This window comes from Atheta coriaria, unplaced genomic scaffold, assembly GCF_025399875.1.
Source record: "Atheta coriaria isolate IRGN ID8LTWV9N9 unplaced genomic scaffold, Caltech_Dcor_3.1 hic_scaffold_3_pilon, whole genome shotgun sequence".
In the NCBI taxonomy this organism is placed as follows: Eukaryota; Metazoa; Arthropoda; class Insecta; order Coleoptera; family Staphylinidae; genus Dalotia; species Dalotia coriaria.
In genome coordinates this window covers 3828792-3847366 of record NW_027045445.1, presented here as the reverse complement: position 1 = coordinate 3847366, position 18575 = coordinate 3828792, and the positions used below count along the sequence as shown (strand labels likewise).

Genomic DNA, 18575 nt, shown 5'->3' with positions numbered 1-18575 from the left:
ACTTCTATTTGTCTCATCTGTAAATAAGTAACCTATAATGCATTCCTGTCACAATACGATACTAAACGTAGACTCCGTTTACTACAGTTTTATTAGAGTTATTTTGGTTTTCTCAACTTTTATTGGATTTAAATGTCGTTTAAAAGCTCCGGCGATGAACAGAGTGAAGACGGCGAACTGCGTCAAAGCCCTTTATTAAATCGCAAGAAAAATGACATAATGGATTTCAGTTTATCTGAAGAAGATCCTGATACTATGGATGGACTGGATATTAAACCTCCACAGGCTCATGCACCAGGACAAAGTTCAAGAAGTAAAAGACGAGATCATGAGAGACATCATAAACATCCTGACAGACATAGGGAGGAGAGACATGCTCACAGGAGTAAACATAGAGATAGAAAAGAGCGCGACGCGCATTATTTGCGTGAAAAAGAACGCTACTATAAAGAAAAAGCCAACTATGAGGCAAGTATGTACAACCAAGAAATGCAATACATGACCGAACGCGCACACCGCGAGCGTAAAGAAGAATCGAGCACCAGAAGACATTCCGAGCGTAAGCATGAAGAGAAGAAGAGAGAATCTCGTGAAGGCCGTCTTTCCGATGGTAGACATCAGCGCGAAAAATACGAAGACGACCGCCGTTCTGCAGGCGATAAAACTCTGAATGATTTACGCGCACGTCTGCTTAGCAAACGAACAAGCACCAAAAGTGAAGATGAATATTTCCACATTGAGAAGGAATTGTCAATGAGTCGGAAATATCGCGAAGAAGAAAGCATGGATACATTACTACAAGGTGAAGCAGGGATGTATGTCAAAGATATTATTAACATCAGTTCTGGAGATGATTCTAGAAGGCATAGGAGTGTAGCACACAGGGATGATGATAAGTTGACTGAGGAGGAGCGAATCGAACAGGAATTGCGCAGAGAAAAGCTGCTTGAGGCTGGTAAGTCGTTAATATTTCTTAAACATAGTGAAAAAAATTCTAAATTTGCTTCTGGTTTAATTGCAGAGAGAGAAATGGCCAGACAAAAGGAATTGCGTGAACGCCGTCATCTTGAGAAACAAAAACGTAAACTCGAAGACGATCTATCAGCGCACAAGCGAGCTAGAGTCGAGGACCACATTGTGCTCTCGGATAACACCGATTCGGATGAGGCAGAACCAGTTTCCGATTATCACGAGAACGATAGCGCAAATGAATCAAAAGACAGCGGCAGCGAACGCAGCTCAGCTCACAGTAGATCCCATTCATCCGAAAGAGATTCAGCTCGGTCTCGTACCAAATCTCGTTCGCGATCACCATCTAGATCGAGATCCAGATCCGCGAGCGCAAGTTATAGGAGTGGTGAAAAGTCACGATCAACAAGCCCTATTGATAATGGCAATATCAATTCAAACGAGTATGAAGAACGACGTTTTATCCACGAGGTACCTGACGAAGAGATGGAAAAGACAGAGGGTGAAAAAGAGACCATAGAAAAACCAATGGAAAAAGAAGAGGAAGTGAAGACTGAAGTGAAGAAAATCGACGATGATTTACCACCATATTTCCCAGCTATCCAGGGCTGTCGATCAGTTGAAGAATTCCAATGCCTAAACCGCATTGAAGAAGGAACCTACGGAGTTGTCTATCGGGCTAGAGATAAACGAACTGATGATATCGTTGCACTGAAACGACTTAAAATGGAAAACGAAAAAGAAGGTTTTCCGATTACTTCTCTAAGAGAAATTAACACGCTGTTAAAAGGACAACATCCAAACATTGTTACAGTGCGAGAGATAGTCGTAGGTAGCAACATGGATAAAATATTCATTGTCATGGATTACGTTGAACACGATCTCAAGTCGCTGATGGAAACAATGCGACATAAGCAACAGACATTCACAGCAGGAGAAGTTAAGTGTATATTAATGCAATTATTGAAAGCCGTAGCACATTTACACGATAACTGGATTCTACATCGTGACTTAAAAACGTCAAACTTATTACTCTCGCATAAAGGTATTCTAAAAGTAGGCGATTTTGGTCTTGCACGAGAGTATGGTTCACCTCTCAAGCCTTATACATCGATAGTTGTTACCTTGTGGTATAGGGCGCCCGAATTATTACTTTGTGTAAAAGAATATTCTACACCAATAGATGTGTGGTCCGTGGGTTGCATATTCGCCGAGTTGCTTCTAATGAATGCATTATTTCCGGGCAAGGCGGAAGTTGCTCAACTTAATCTTATCTTCAAGTTATTGGGAACACCGAATGAAATGATATGGCCAGGCTACAAGAAACTGCCGGCTGTCATGAAAATGAAATTTACTGAATATCCAGTATCGAATTTACGGAATAAATTCCCGACGATATCAGAGTCCGGTTTGAATTTACTTAAAAGTTTTCTCACTTACGATCCAGCGCAGAGGGTTACAGCGGAAGATGCACTCACCCATCAGTATTTCACCGAAGTACCGCTGCCTATTGACCCGGCGATGTTTCCTACATGGCCGGCGAAGAGCGAACTCGGACATCGGAAAGCGCTCGCTGCAAGTCCCAAACCACCGCGCGGAGGACCAGACCTCAAACAGGTAGTTATTTACCAAATAATCTATAATTAATAATAATTTTAATTCGTCTTTGCTTTATTCCAGCGAGATGAAGTTGCTGATGATGGGTATGGCTTCCGTATTGGTATATCCGCAGCTGACAGTCGTCGTTTGCAAATGGGAGGTGGATTCAACTTAAAGTTTTAAAGATAAGTTTAAAAAGTTATATAACAGTCTGTAATTAAAATATCCACATAAATATTAAGTTAGAGTTAAATATAACGCCTCAATTAAAAGTTAAAATAAAGTCGGGTTAAAAAAAACTCCTAAAAATATTACTGGTTATTCCCTATTTTGCGGATCGCAATATACGTCCGCTAAATTTTCGGCCGATTCAATTGCGTCCTGCCTACTTAGAGAGCTGATTGAATTGCGACTGTAAATACTGACATTACTCGCGCTAAGCATGCGTGTCTTATGTGGGGGCGAGCAACTGGAATCTGAAAAGTTTCCGTCCAAAGTCTTCGCGCTGCGCTCCGGTGAGCAACTTTGGAAGGACGCCATTGAGAGAGCTAAACTGTTAGAGCTTTGCGACTGGCACTGTACGAAACCAGGCGATTTGGTTGGTGTAGAATTATCCGATACCAACGGGGTACTTTCATTGTCGCTCGCGTCGTTGAGTTCTGGATTTGAGTACAAGTATTTTTCTTTGAGTATATGCTCGAATGATTTTTTATGATGTCGTCGTGTTGTGTCGATCGACTTGGAGCGGTTTCTCGACGGCACCTTTGTGTCCTTTAGTACCAGACTCGTAGGCCGTTGTTTTTTGACATCGTAATATACTACGGTGTTTTTATTATTAGGCTTGGTAGGATCTGGGGTCGTTTGTTTAATCACGACGTGCTTCGGCTGTTTGTTCGCCACATTGGGGTCGCTTTTAAGATTGTTTAGCTTTATGCTGCTACTTCGACGTTCCGCTACTGAAAACATTAATAAAAGTATTTACAAATTCAACATTTACATTTTATGATTATATTACCTGGTGATAAATGTGGGCTACTACAGCGTGAACTATCGCCACTGATTGGTTCCGACTGACCGGAAATCGAAATCGTCACTGGTTGCCAACTTCCGATTGGTGAGGACTGCAGGATAACGAAGTCCGTTTCGCCGAAACCACACGCGCTATTCGCACGTGACCGAACGGTCTCGTTTCCTTCTACGGACAGAAAGCAAGCTGCTACAACTAAATCAAACTAGGTTTAGCACCAGCGTGAGATAGCAGATGTAAACAAACGACATTTTGATAAAACGGACGTCACAACTGCGTTAATTTAATTAGGCAAGCGACCTTAATTCACTTGTCATGAAATAGCTAACCCGTGATTCTTTTGAAAGCACGATTAACTAATAACAGTGATTTTTATCAACTTAAAAGTAGTTTTATAGCCAAAACCTACTATTATGGTACTTGGGTCGAAATCAATCACGAGGTAATTGTCTTTGTCATATTTAACAATATCGTGGGAATATCTAAGCAACTAATAAGTATTTACGAAGCAACTACAAACTACGTCAGAGATAAATGCGACTTAAAGTAAATAAAGCAGTGCTCTACAAGAGTTCATTCGTTTAATTTACAAGTTACGATATTAAGTACATCATGCGAGGTGTAAATGCATTTTGAAAAGTTTAAAACACGTAAGAAATTAATGGATACTGGATTTAATTTGGTCAATGTAATTTCTTTCTGTTATTTGTGTGATGTTGCATTCTGCCATTTTGTTCCAAGTAGTATTAAGGAGCATTATTGTTAGGAATATTTACTACACAGTAATACTAAACACCTAAACAATCGTTCAAAACGCAACTTTCAATACAACAAAGTAGTTCCACGTCTAAATCTAAAACGACCAAAACGGAAAATTTGTTCGACAGTTTCTATAAAACATAAAATACAAGTGGCAGGCTTATCTAATGTTAAAATATCACAACATGTATGGCACAATTGGCTCCCTGCTTAATTTAAACTTTCTACGCACACACACATAATACTTTAATTTCTTATTGTTCTAAATTATATTTGTTTCGATTCAAATGTTTGGCTCAAAGTCGGCGCCGTTGACAGACTCGTTCTGCAATTGACGCAAAACGTCCTGCTGCTTCAGGCGGCCGTTTTGTGGCTCAAGTATCATAATAGTAGGTTCGACATAATCGCCCGTGTTTGTGCTCATGTGATTCATGTTCGCACTCGATGCGTCGCTAAAAGTCTTATTTTTAAGTTGGTGGTCTTCACCTTGTGAGCTGTCTGGACTGGGATGGATGACAAACGTGCGCGGAATGTCGCCGTCCATCAGTTCAGGATTCTCCTCGGTTTCTTCAAGCACATCTTCGCACGCTTCCTCGTTCAACGTTTGCAGTGCACCGCATATCATTTGTTCCTCCAGGGTTACCTAAACAAATTAAATATTTACAACGTATTCATTTACTTCTGAACAATTTTTAGAAGTGTGATTAGTGTAGACAACACATGCAAGACATTCAGACAGATATTTTACCTGATACTACTCCAAGGCAATAAAGAAAGCAGAAGAAACCGAAGCATTAGAAATAATCTTAAAGATTCTTTCGAAAATACTGTACCTGTTTCTCAATTACGCTTTGTTTTGTTCGCTGAGTCGCTGCATCATTTTGAATTTTAGTTTCCTCACGATCACGATCCCCTTTAGCGGATCCTAAATATTACGTAAATTTTGAATGTTGCGTTGACTTTTTAGATGAGATTATTTACCTTTTCTTTCCTGATGATTTCCACTGGGCAACTGATTAGTACCAATAGAAAACCTGACATTTTTCGCCTCATCCTGCCGTACAATTTGAGTCAATTCATGCTCCCTTAGTGAAACAACCACCACTTTGAACATTTCCCAATCGCCAAATGTCATTTTCAACAATTTCTTTAACTCCTCCAAATCACAATGCAAAAGGACACGTCCATTTACGTTGTTCCTGCGGACGATTTCCTGATAGCCTCTCAAGGCATCTGGAGAAAACTCATGCATTTTTTCTAGTATCTTACAAACACCTTCGACATTCATAGCAGACAATTTCGAATCCAAAAAGTCTGGGGACAAAGTTGAGATTGGGTACTGCGGAATTGGGGATGCTTGGTGCATGACAAGATGGTCACCCCAAGGTTGCCACGGTTGTTGTGGATACATGGGCATTGCTATCGGCATTGAAGGTGCCGGTGCCTGAGTGCGATTTATAGATCGCTGTCGGCGTGACAAAGGATGTCGTTGGGCCGTCCAATCTGATGCACTCTGTGGCGGCCACGAAACATTTTGATGAATGTTCATATTACGATACGGTGTCACCATGTGCGAGGTATCATTATAACCCTGCGTTTCTTCTTTAATAACTTTCTTTAGATACGGATCTAAATTGATAGTAAAAGGCAAAAAGATTTTTAAATCACTGATCAACAAGGTTGATTTGTGATATGTGAGGAAGAAGTCAAACTTGCGCTCGTCACGGTCCAGTTCCAATAAGGGTTCCACATCTTTCATTGTAGGAATATTTGGACGCACCCTACAAATTATTATATTTAACTCTAATAAATCATTTATTTATTTACACTAGACATACTTATCATAAACGGCTTTGAGGGAAAAGTTATCCTCCATAGACTCCTCATACAAATCGTAATGATAAATAATCCAGGATGTTCTAAACGGCCATTGTTCAGTAATATTAATCCAAGATGCCAGGCGATACCAGGAGAAATCAATCTGAAATGCTTTGAGGAGTCTGCCCGTAATATACACAACGTTCATTAATCGTCGCATGGATCTTGGATTCACATCGCTAAAGTAGTCATCTGTGAGAAGCATTTTTGTGAGATCCTGCGCGCCTCCAATACGATTCAGGTTCGATCCAATCGAACTCGCAATCGACTCAGATCCCTTCAATTTACGAGATCCTTTACGCCCGCCAAATTTAGTCGATAGTTTTTCCGTGGATGACATTAGCGCGTTTTCAGATGAAAGTCGACGAGCAGATAACTACAATAAAATTATTTCAATTACAAACTTAAGGATAAAAAGCAAATATCAAACTTACAGAACGACCGGTAACACTCAAACTATCATCATTTGATGCCGATTGAAAGGCATTCTTTCGATGGGCTAACGCAGTCTTCTGTGCTTCTTTAAACTTGCGCAATCCAGAGTTTTGCAAATAAAACGGCAAGTGTACCATATTGTTTAAATAACCGTGGCCGCCAATATTACTCTCACTAAACAATCTCCGTGAATTCATCTCCACGGCTTTCGAAATGACATGCGGATCAATTGCAAGAATTACAATAAAGGGTGAATTCGCATCTGAGAATAACATATGCACTGCATCCAAAACAAGTAGAACTTTGTCTTGTTCACTGCTATCAAGTCCATCCACAACAATAACTAGTCGTGTCTGTTGTGAGGACAACGAATCAAGACATTTCACCATATCTTTCATTAGATTGACCTCATATCGCAATGCTTGTAAGAAACCTTCTGATTTCAGTGTATCCAGTCTTGAAATGGTTCGTTGCAAATGGCGTCGCTGTGAGAATATCAACGATCCAAACATTTTACTCCACGTATACAAATTAGCCAACACTGATATTCCAAGCATAAACGCCGCAAGTATTAAAATAACTTGCAGTGTCATAAACCCAGAAATTTCTTCAGTATTACTCTGCTGTTGATTGTATTGAAACAAAAACACTACCAGCGCGCTAATGCCCATCAAAAAGAAGATAAACATTGTCTCAAACACAATAACATAGGGTAAACAGCATAGTTTCCTCCAACGCCATGTTGACGATGATTTTAGTGCTCTCGGTTTAAAAGCACGATATAAACGAGTCACAACCGATCCATAATCATTCTCGATCGCATCATATAATGAACCAATCATTTGTACCACCGAATTCTCCCCGCTTGTGGTACTGCTCATCCTTGTCTGGTCAGTGAAATAAAACCGTATCGGTTGTGCTGATATCGAATCATGTGACGGTGCTCCCGGAGGATGACAGAATAATATCTGTAGTATCAGCTTCAAGTTATTCATTTTTGTTGTGAGTTTCGTGTTGAAATTATACGGCCAATCCCAATCGTATCGTTTGCTTGCAAACCACACGAATGCTAATATTATATACGAAACAAACAAAACTCCAAGCCCAACACTCAAACCCGATCGCCAATCAAATGCGGATAGGCCAACAATAGTGCCTACTATAAGTGCAACGTGTAAGATTATAAGAAACAATAACGGCGTAAACTGGAACACCGGATCAATCCACTGCCTCGCAAAGTTCTTCATTTCCTCACGTAGTTTATTCAATAGAAAAGACTTACCACTGCCCCATTTAGCGTATAATCCAACTGTTATTGGCATTGACAACGATGGCTCACTGAGGACATCCGCCAAAGCTGAACTATACAAATCATAACCCAGCATGTTCTCATTATCCTCATTTGTATTCAATCGTCGTGCTCCAAAAATTTGTCCCAGGATAGTTTTCTGATGATTAATATCAATATTATACGGAGTTTCACCAGCACGATTCGGTCGGTACAACAAGTGACTATGTTTTGGATTTCGTAGCAATATCTCAACGATTGCTTTGGATCTGGCACGCATTGCAATGTGTAACGCGGTATCACCCTTCTTATCAGCAGCTCCTACTTTAGCCTTCTTGTCTAAAAGTAGTTGCACGACTTCCGCATTCCGACAACGTACTGCTTTCAACAGTGGTGTATCACCTTCTTTGTTGGCTAATTCGAGATCAGGATTAGCAGATAGAATCATTTTCACAATATTATTATTGCCCTTTTCGACTGCTACATATGTAGCTGTTTTACGCTCTTTTCCGGCCACGTCTACATCTGCATACTTTTTGAGTAGAGCTTCCACTACTCCACGATGGCCACCTTTGACCGCATGAATAAGATTTGTATCTCCTGACCGATCCTGTGTGAATATTTATTTAGTATTTTTCTACCTTGATTGATTTTTTTATTACCTGTATGTTAATATAAGCATTACTGCTCATTAAAGCCGAGGCAATTTCATAATATCCTTCTTTGCATGAAATGGTCAACGCAGAACAACCGTCCTTATCCAGTGCATTGACGTTCGGTTTGTACTCTAATAATAGATTGACGATATCAATGTGATTACCCTGCGTCGCGACTAAGAGCGCTGTCCATGAGTACATTCCAGCTGTATCAACATTTGCTCCTATACGAAAATAAAATAAAATCAATCAGATTATTTTCCATGATTGAGGAAAATAAAAGTTACCTGCTCTTAGTAGCAAGCGTACAATTTCAGTGTGACCCTTTCTTGCGGCCCAAATTAATGCAGTAGTGCCGTATTTATCTCCCATGTTGACTTTTCCGCCATGATGCAGTAATGTTTCAACAATATGCGTGTATCCTCTACCTGACGCCCACAGTAGACCGGAAATGTGATAATTTCCGTGCGCGTTGACGTCCGCTTTGTTGTCCAGCAACAAGTTGAGTACATCCAGGTGACCCTTGTAGGTAGCCCACATAAGTGCAGTCCAACCACCCTGTATATTATGTTTAATTAAGTATAGTTGCAATCAAATAAAGATAAGATAGTATGATAACACACCATATCACGATGTTCTATTTCGGCATTGTTCTCTAACAATAAGCAACATATATCTGCGTGACCTTCCTTGGCGGCGCAGAGTAAAGCGGACCAGTTATCCGCATCCGCCGCATTTGGATCCGCTCCCATTTCGAGCAGTTCCCGAACGAAACGGGTACGTCCCTTGGAGGCGGCAACCATAAGTGCTGTCGTTGCATTCTAACACAATAAAATAATTTCTACTATAATATCTGCTACGTAGACATGATATTTGTTTGTATCTTTACTATGTTTGTTTAAGTTAAGACACACTCGAGAAATTTTCCATTACCTCATCGCGATCGTCGATTTGCACCTGTTTCCCCTGCAGGAATTGCTGGAAGCCTTCAAAGTTATCATCGCTGATAAATCCAGTCAACGAACGGAAGCAAATCGACACCATCGATTCGGATCGATGGAGCGTCTACAAAAATCGAAGGTAAACGGTATCAACATTTGTCGTCGGCGACACACTTGATAAACATCAAGGTAATTATTAATAAACAGCAAATTTAATACAGAACGGGATAACCACCTCCAGAAAAAACTTCACTGCAGTGCTGGTAGTCATTGTTACGGTCCATAAACAAGAGATTATTGAAACATTCACATACACAACACATTAATTAATTATTTAGTCCGCTAAACACGAGTGCAACAGACACACAAATCGTGAAGGTACTTAGTTAGAAAGACAAAATTTAAGCCCGTGCTTTTAATACCGAGCGCATGTGTCGCGATAACTAAATAAATATTAAGCAACGAACAGAGAGATGGAAATTCACAAAACCGAATTGAAAACTAAAAAAAACTTAGTAACAAACGCCTCCCACGCGCGTATTTCACTCGAATATATAATACTGAAGTGAAAACGGCGAATTTCATGCCAACTTCCTGGCGAATAAATAAATATGTCGTAAAGAAATCCATTTTAATGACATAAAAACACACGCAGAAAGTGGACAAATAACAATACGATATTTACACGATATATAAATATCTCGTTATCGTGATGCTACGTTTATTTAACGATTACTCGGTTCTGGAAACAAATTATCCTGATGCACTAATTTCTAGTGGCCAAGTCAAGTAGGTATGTAGTTAAGCCAAGTTTGTGCACTCTGCAAATATTTATTTTGGAAGCCTTGGCTGAAATTGAGCGTAGACGAGACACAAGTGCAATATAAATCATAACTCATTGAAAACTGTTGTTGCGTTATCGCCGCTTGTTTCATCTCAAGCCAGAAGCGTGTATTAATAAAACAACAAAGCAAATGTGCACACAGTTAGTGTACCACCTAGAATAGTGTTAAAAAACGTGTAGATAGTGTGACAATAAATTGAAATAACAGTGGAGCGTGACGAAAATGTGCGATTAGTGTCACAATACAAGTAAAAACGGTTAAAGAAATAAAGATCAAAGAAAACCAAAGATAAACCACGAGAGAGGGTACGTAAGTGCTAGTACGCAAGCGCACAACTAACGTTGTGCGAATGTCGACGCAGGCCCAGCCCGCCAAACGTGAACCACGGCGACTGCGATGAACCGCCATCGGGGGCGGTGAGTGAAAACGACGGCAGATGTAAATGCGTTAGGGAACCTCTCCAATTGCTCGAAGTTTTTCTCGAAGTTTTGTGCATAGATGATTTGGCGTGGGTGATTTTCAAAACTTCAGTCTCGAAGGAGCGATGTCTATATCAATGTTCTTAACGATTTTAAAATTTTCTTTGATTTAAAATTAAGCCGTGTTGAGACTAATAATTGTGTAGAGCGATTATTGTCTAAGTATGAAAAAGATATTGAGCCAGAATATTTCACTGATGAGTTAAATCATTTTCTAAAATACATACAAGAAGAAAATATTAGAGATCCACATGAAATGTATGCAACATTAAATAATGGTCTAAAATCAACTTTTCCAAATATACACACAATACTGCAAATTTTTTTGACCTTGCCCGTTTCTAATGCAAGTGGAGAAAGGACATTTTCAGTTTTAAAACGAGTCAAAAACTATCTGCGCAATAGTCTTTCACAAGAGCACTTAAATGACTTCGCATTAATGTTCATAGAAAATGATATTTTTAAAAAACTAGAGTACGACAAAATTATTGAAATCTTTGCCCAAGAGAAGGCAAGAAAAGTAAATTTGTAATTTGTATTTAAATACGATTACCGTTTTTAAGCACACGTACGATGAACTCGAGAACCAAGATAGCATTGAAAACGATAATCCCATCGCGGATAGTATGGCAGAAAATTTTACCTGTGATATTTCGATCGGTCCTGAAAACAATTAACGCACAACACCTGGTCCATTGCGAAGAGCGAATCGGAAGATAATCCATTAAATTTTGGAATAGTGCGTGTGGATTAGGCCTACTGGGGATACCACGATAAAAAACGCGCCACGTACTCTACCTCATGGTGGTGTGGAAATGAGTTTTTGGCACAAACGAATGTTGAAATAGACTTTGCGGCGCCCGTACGCTAAAACTATTAATTTTACTGGGCTAATAACCGTTTTTGAAAATTTTCGGATTTAGGGGCCCCAAACTTGATTTGCGCCTAGGGCCCCACTGAAGCATAATCCGCCACTGTATAGTTGCAATCAAATAAAGATAAGATAGTATGATAACACACCATATCACGATGTTCTATTTCGGCATTGTTCTCTAACAATAAGCAACATATATCTGCGTGACCTTCCTTGGCGGCGCAGAGTAAAGCGGACCAGTTATCCGCATCCGCCGCATTTGGATCCGCTCCCATTTCGAGCAGTTCCCGAACGAAACGGGTACGTCCCTTGGAGGCGGCAACCATAAGTGCTGTCGTTGCATTCTAACACAAAAAAATAATTTCTACTATAATATCTGCTACGTAGACATGATATTTGTTTGTATCTTTACTATGTTTGTTTAAGTTAAGACACACTCGAGAAATTTTCCATTACCTCATCGCGATCGTCGATTTGCACCTGTTTCCCCTGCAGGAATTGCTGGAAGCCTTCAAAGTTATCATCGCTGATAAATCCAGTCAACGAACGGAAGCAAATCGACACCATCGATTCGGATCGATGGAGCGTCTACAAAAATCGAAGGTAAACGGTATCAACATTTGTCGTCGACGACACACTTGATAAACATCAAGGTAATTATTAATAAACAGCAAATTTAATACAGAACGGGATAACCACCTCCAGAAAAAACTTCACTGCAGTGCTGGTAGTCATTGTTACGGTCCATAAACAAGATTATTGAAACATTCACATACACAACACATTAATTAATTATTTAGTCCGCTAAACACGAGTGCAACAGACACACAAATCGTGTAGGTACTTAGTTAGAAAGACAAAATTTAAGCCCGTGCTTTTAATACCGAGCGCATGTGTCGCGATAACTAAATAAATATTAAGCAAGGAACAGAGAGATGGAAATTCACAAAACCGAATTGAAAACTAAAAAAAACTTAGTAACAAACGCCTCCCACGCGCGTATTTCACTCGAATATATAATACTGAAGTGAAAACGGCGAATTTCATGCCAACTTCCTGGCGAATAAATAAATATGTCGTAAAGAAATCCATTTTAATGACATAAAAACACACGCAGAAAGTGGACAAATAACAATACGATATTTACACGATATATAAATATCTCGTTATCGTGATGCTACGTTTATTTAACGATTACTCGGTTCTGGAAACAAATTATCCTGATGCACTAATTTCTAGTGGCCAAGTCAAGTAGGTATGTAGTTAAGCCAAGTTTGTGCACTCTGCAAATATTTATTTTGGAAGCCTTGGCTGAAATTGAGCGTAGACGAGACACAAGTGCAATATAAATCATAACTCATTGAAAACTGTTGTTACGTTATCGCCGCTTGTTTCATCTCAAGCCAGAAGCGTGTATTAATAAAACAAGAAAGCAAATGTGCACACAGTTAGTGTACCACCTAGAATAGTGTTAAAAAACGTGTAGATAGTGTGACAATAAATTGAAATAACAGTGGAGCGTGACGAAAATGTGCGATTAGTGTCACAATACAAGTAAAAACGGTTAAAGAAATAAAAATCAAAGAAAACCAAAGATAAACCACGAGAGAGGGTACGTAAGTGCTAGTACGCAAGCGCACAACTAACGTTGTGCGAATGTCGACGCAGGCCCAGCCCGCCAAACGTGAACCACGGCGACTGCGATGACCCGCCATCGGGGGCGGTGAGTGAAAACGACGGCAGATGTAAATGCGTTAGGGAACCTCTCCAATTGCTCGCATCTGGTATATTCAGATGCAGGAACGAGGGCCGTCGTCGTCCGCCTTCCTTCGCGGAGGATGACGTAGAACCACCACCGTTGCTGTCGTCAACATTCAAAGATGGCGTCGTGATGTTTACGGCAGCGATACTATGGCGTACTTTTTTCGTCGCTTGTGACGCCTGTGCTCCTTGTTGTTGCGTGAGCATTGTTGGCGAAGCGGGTGGTGCCATCGCTGAGAACGTAGGCAGCGATGGCAGGTCGGCAACTGAATCGGCCGACATTTTATCAACTGATTTGTTTGTGTTGATTACAAGGTGTGAATTAAAGCGATGAGATAGAGACATAAAAGAAAAGAAAAATAGAAAAAACACATTGAAACGCAGACAGTGGCAAGAAACACAGAACCAGAAACAATACTTAACTTAAAAGAAAGCTTCACGTTGATAATAAATAATTTATGTATGTTGTAATGATATTCGAGTAAACAAAGTAAGTGTACATATCGATTTGTCATGTTTTTCAAAAAATTTCAGTTTTAATAATAATTATTTATAGCTACTCATCAATTAAACAAATTAAATTCTATATTTAACTACGGAAAAACGAACGAATCTGAATACTATTCAAAAAGTTATAAACAATTGAATTTGATGCTCAAAGCAAAAAGTTTAAAAAATGATTTCAATTGGTCGGCATGTTCTGATTAAACAATGTTATCAATAAAATCCTTTGTTACTAAGATTCGAAATTTAATTGTGAATAGATTTATAAAAGTTTCATTAATTTCCGTTAATTAACTTTCGCGTAATTAAAGAATTACTAAAACTATTATACCGACACGTCGCGACATTTAATAAAAGAACAATACACACTCGATGAATTATGTCATTATGAATTGTTCAAAATATGACAATAAAAATTTACTGCATTGCAATGAACAAAAAAACAAAAGATAACATTTTACGTAAACACGTCAGAATTGCTTCAATAAAAGATAGAGGATAGTGAAACGTGAGCAACGCACCTACATACAACGTCAAAATAATGATCGAAGTAATAAAATAAGTATGCTTACGACATTATAGTTTGTTGGTCGTGGCCGTCTTAGCGTGCTCGTGCGCAACTTCTTATACATTTTACTAGTCATTTTCGCGTCTTCCTCAACAACGTGTTTATTTGTTTAGACTAACATTAACACACATCAACACTTGCTCCAGTATACTGCATTACATAATACCAAACAGCTGATTGCTATTAAAATGAGCATGACACCAATATATTGCGAATGAAATAAAATAATCAAATGTTCACTTCGCGATTCGCTCGCTATTCGCGCCCGACAGACACTGCACTAGCGTATGAATGAACAAGCAGATGACACCTCTATCATTATCAACAGCGATTTTCCGCAGGTATGCGAGCATAGCGCGCGGCGTGTCAGTGTTCGCTCGCATGTAAGCAACTATTGATTGTATTTATTTGTCGGCTTATCGTACATTCCGCGGTGTGTTTATCGAGGCGATAAATCTCGGCGCTCGATCGTTGCTTTTACCAGTTCGGACGGAATGATACAGAGTGAGTCCTCATCAATAGTGAGTTAATTATAGCGCCTCCGCCATCGGCAACATGTTTTTTTTCATCACTGATAAGCGCGTGATAGTGAATCAACACTTTAGATGACTACATTGCAACTACAGACAAGTACCTGTTATGTCGACACTCATTCAGAGAGAGTCTGATTAATAATTGTTAATTTATTAATTGATAAATACAATTACCTGCGAGAGTTTTAGTTTCTTGGCGACTTTAAACATTTTATTCGACATTTTACGAGCGATTCACTTAATTATTAAACATGGTAACGTACAAGTCAGCAATCACTTAAAGAATAACATCTTTCGTGCACCGATGGACTTATTTATACCTCGGGTACGTAAATCGTCGAAACACGCACCGTTAATATTGTCAAATGGTCAATCGCAATCACAAGTCTTTAGTTGTTTAGTTGAATGCCCGCCTGATTCTATTATTTGAACAAACACAATAATAATAAGTCATAATATACCTCGAAAGCGATGCAATTAAAATAGGAAACAACTTAATGCAATAATAATATAATCATAATTTCACGGATAACAAAAAACGTTGGTTAGTTAATTTAGTCATTTTTACAAATTTATTTCGATAACCACTTAATTGTTTCTAGTTTTATTATTAATCGCTATCATGTTGTAAACTTGGACGTTTAAACCAATTTTCGATGATTCAGAGTTTTTAAGTCAAATCGCGAGTCACACTTGATTTAAACTGACCGTCTTGAATTATTGGGTATGTAAGTACACGCGCATTGCTCAATCGTGTAATAAGTGAGCCAAATGGTGACAGGCGAAACAATTAAGAGGCGTACGCACGCAGCGACGAGAAGAAGCACAAGTGCCTTATGATTTATGACGTCCGCGCGGCGAATGCGTTTTAATAAGTGTCCGGCTACTACACACTTCTAATCGCGCACGATTGTCGCATACACGTTTTTTATTCCAACACAATACCGTAATAACAATAAGTTAGGTCTTGAATGGAAATAATGACGTTTAATGCAACGATTTTGAGTATAAATCGTTGAATTATTGAAATTTTGCTTAGCAACTTAAAAAAATCAAAATTAAAACTCCTAATAATCTTTGACTTTATCTAAATACAATTGACGTCATGATTTTCGAAGATAATTCAATGTCATAGGATAATAAATTAAATGTAAACAAATTTATAAATTTTGTTATTATAAAAACGCAAAAAATAAAATTATTTTATGAAATTACCTGTGATGATCGTAGTGTGGCCTTAACAAAATGATAATACGGAAATAATGACCCATAACTTTTGGCTGGAGCGACAATCAACGGCACACGTTCAGTATTTTCTTTTTTCTTGACTTTCCTGCCATCTTTCCGCTCCCTTTGACTTCCTTTATACGATGATGTGCTACTTTTACTACTAGTGCTACTCTTCGATGACATTATTCACGCACATGTATCACTACACTACAAATTTATGCTTTAAACCAACCCGAGTTGCAAACAAAACGTCCGATTATCAGTAAGCATTTTTGTTTAAATAAAATTAATATTAAAATAAGTTTAAGGCCTTTGCATGATGCGTTGTGCTACAATGACGTAGATACGCAAATGAAACTCAAATGTGGATGCTCTCGCCTTGGCCGCGATTGTTTACAAACAATTAATAATATTCCGTACTCGCGTCGTAAACACCACTACCGAATTGCGTTTATAGCAAGAAAATAGAACATGTGAAACCAGGCAGTAAATATACGGCGTGTGGAATATTTTCACGAATCACCAGCAACGTTATTTCTTAGTTATTTAGTTATCAGATAAGTCGGTGTCGCGAGACGCGTTTATGAAATGTGATCGAACGCATCAGAACGTTCGATTGCGACGCATACGCTGCGAATCGGAAATTTATCCTCATGTACATAGTATACCCATGTATCCTTCGTCAATGCACTACTACGTTATTAAACGCGTGCGAGACGAAACGTACAAATGATAAGCACTTATCAATTCATCTCTGTATGTATTCTACGTTGTCAGACATTACATGAACTTGACTCATTTAAACGCTATCTGTTGATTTATTATAGGCAACCCAACATACATTCATTATGTATATAATCTCCCACTTTCGATTTTATTATGATTATTGTTGTTATTACATACCTCAGAAAAACGTCGTACATCTGATATACGTCGCACTAAATCATTACTAGTGTTTGTCCATTTTTCTTTCAATTCTTTCCAAGAAAAGGTTGAATTTGTTGTTAAATTGGGCACTGGTCTATACCGATCAATGGAACCCAACGAGAAACGTTTAGTGTACAAATGCGACATTATTACTATTATCGGCAATTGAGATTAGTTTCGCGTTTTAATAGGATATAAAATAATTGTATGCAAATTCGTTGATAGTGGAAACTGTAATGCAGTAGTGTAAAGTTGGAGCGATAGTGAGACTTTGGTGTGACTTTTGCTTAACACGCTTTTATTAGCGGGAATATGATGATTTTATGTACAAACATGCATGCTTACTTTCAGTACCTGTGAAATCACTTAAAACACACACGTGTATTCATAATCACGATTTGTAGGCGTCCAACAGTCTTTTTCCCCAATAAAATGGAAAATGTTTAATAAATCGGAGATTAATGTTTGAATTATCGTCCGATAAAGGAAATTTGTACGTAGTTTTCATTTATCTATATTTAAATCTTTAAAAAACGCGACATTTTTTAGAATTGTTTCTAGAAAATTGATCAAATTTGCAGATTTTGATAATCAGGAATTACCTCCTGTCGACCGCGGGGGATTAGGACGCACCAGTTACGTCCTGGGTGTCCTGCAACGTGCATTTATAAAGTAGTGGGAAAGGGGCGGATAAAATAATAGCATACATCTCCAAAGTACGCACTTTGAAACCTCTCAGATGGGTTTATTACGGACGTACTGTTGTTACGGAGAAAAATATAGCAACCGTCTATTAAAATTATAATTTACGGTTATTATCTATTCATAAAATAATCTAAGAATCATTAAATGATTCCATAATAAAAATATGATCTATGCTCTAAAAATATTGCAAAACGTGATATGCAAAACTATATTTTGCTTGCATTATTTTAAGAAACACACATGCTATTGCTATTTGCATATTGTAAATATTTGCGCAAGTGACGAATACGTCTAGAGCAAAACAACTCGATTATTTTCACATGTGTATAGCATGTCTGCAAATGAAATTATCCTGTGCAAAGAATGCATAAACAAATACGATATGTACCCAATTGAAACTGCATATATTCAATGAAAGGCATGTAAATGTAAATTAAAGAGAATGTGAGGTTATCAGACATACCTTTCTGTAAGACGCTGGAGGATGGTCAAAGATCGTCAACTTAATGCACCCTGGAAGTGCAACGAAGGCCCCAAAATATTAGCACATTAGTTGATCAACACTTCACATTTTTAGCAAAATAGATGCTTTTGGAA

At 38.5% G+C, this 18575-nt stretch overlaps 3 protein-coding genes and 2 long non-coding RNA genes across 8 annotated transcripts; 3 read left to right on the top strand and 2 right to left on the bottom strand.

Moving 5' to 3' along the window:
* The first annotated feature begins 37 nt into the window (after positions 1–37).
* Pitslre (cyclin dependent kinase 11B pitslre) lies at positions 38–2867 on the top strand. The gene is made up of 3 exons (XM_065299679.1): positions 38–955; positions 1022–2586; positions 2650–2867. Exons 1-3 carry the CDS (start codon positions 133–135, stop codon positions 2749–2751), a joined length of 2490 nt encoding a protein of 829 aa, XP_065155751.1. The 5' UTR covers positions 38–132; the 3' UTR covers positions 2752–2867.
* Arms (Ankyrin repeat-rich membrane spanning) lies at positions 2755–16529 on the bottom strand. 3 transcript variants are annotated; one of them, XM_065299675.1, is made up of 12 exons: positions 9788–9927; positions 9545–9676; positions 9235–9432; positions 8899–9169; positions 8618–8835; positions 6667–8565; positions 6193–6608; positions 5336–6135; positions 5188–5279; positions 4841–4997; positions 3584–3763; positions 2755–3524 (listed from the first exon to the last, which is right to left on the bottom strand). In XM_065299675.1, exons 1-12 carry the CDS (start codon positions 9821–9823, stop codon positions 2887–2889), a joined length of 5037 nt encoding a protein of 1678 aa, XP_065155747.1. In that variant the 5' UTR covers positions 9824–9927; the 3' UTR covers positions 2755–2886. The 3 variants fall into 3 exon arrangements, with proteins under 3 accessions (XP_065155747.1, XP_065155749.1, XP_065155750.1); XM_065299677.1 differs by having other exon boundaries at positions 2755–3521; XM_065299678.1 differs by lacking the exons at positions 9235–9432; positions 9545–9676; positions 9788–9927 and adding an exon at positions 16332–16529.
* On the top strand, positions 9277–10651 carry LOC135789712 (uncharacterized). The gene is made up of 2 exons (XR_010547642.1): positions 9277–9388; positions 9515–10651. It is a non-coding gene; the product is annotated as an uncharacterized lncRNA (long non-coding RNA).
* Positions 10878–13856, bottom strand: LOC135789711 (uncharacterized). 2 transcript variants are annotated; one of them, XM_065299681.1, is made up of 4 exons: positions 13398–13856; positions 12207–12338; positions 11897–12094; positions 10878–11090 (listed from the first exon to the last, which is right to left on the bottom strand). In XM_065299681.1, the coding sequence occupies exons 1-4, from the start codon at positions 13854–13856 to the stop codon at positions 11079–11081; spliced, it is 801 nt and encodes a 266-aa protein (XP_065155753.1). In that variant the 3' UTR covers positions 10878–11078. The 2 variants fall into 2 exon arrangements, with proteins under 2 accessions (XP_065155753.1, XP_065155754.1); XM_065299682.1 differs by lacking the exon at positions 10878–11090 and adding an exon at positions 11729–11749.
* LOC135789713 (uncharacterized) lies at positions 11948–18448 on the top strand. The gene is made up of 3 exons (XR_010547643.1): positions 11948–12050; positions 12177–17766; positions 17823–18448. It is a non-coding gene; the product is annotated as an uncharacterized lncRNA (long non-coding RNA).
* The last annotated feature ends 127 nt before the right edge of the window (positions 18449–18575 follow it).

Excerpts from the sequence above, each read along its gene's own strand:
- Pitslre (XM_065299679.1), top strand. The coding sequence starts at position 133 with ATGTCGTTTAAAAGCTCCGGCGATGAACAGAGTGAAGACGGCGAACTG. Across the intron at positions 956-1,021 it reads AGAAAAGCTGCTTGAGGCTG|AGAGAGAAATGGCCAGACAA; the intron begins GTAAGTCGTTAA and ends GTTTAATTGCAG. Across the intron at positions 2,587-2,649 it reads GAGGACCAGACCTCAAACAG|CGAGATGAAGTTGCTGATGA; the intron begins GTAGTTATTTAC and ends GCTTTATTCCAG.
- Arms (XM_065299675.1), bottom strand. The coding sequence starts at position 9,823 with ATGACTACCAGCACTGCAGTGAAGTTTTTTCTGGAG. Across the intron at positions 9,677-9,787 it reads CAGTGAAGTTTTTTCTGGAG|ACGCTCCATCGATCCGAATC; the intron begins GTGGTTATCCCG and ends CGATTTTTGTAG. Across the intron at positions 8,566-8,617 it reads ATGCTTATATTAACATACAG|GATCGGTCAGGAGATACAAA; the intron begins GTAATAAAAAAA and ends ATATTCACACAG.
- LOC135789711 (XM_065299681.1), bottom strand. The coding sequence starts at position 13,856 with ATGTCTCTATCTCATCGCTTTAATTCACACCTTGTAATCAACACAAAC. Across the intron at positions 12,339-13,397 it reads TGCGTCGACATTCGCACAAC|ACGCTCCATCGATCCGAATC; the intron begins GTTAGTTGTGCG and ends CGATTTTTGTAG. Across the intron at positions 12,095-12,206 it reads AAATCGACGATCGCGATGAG|AATGCAACGACAGCACTTAT; the intron begins GTAATGGAAAAT and ends TTTTTGTGTTAG.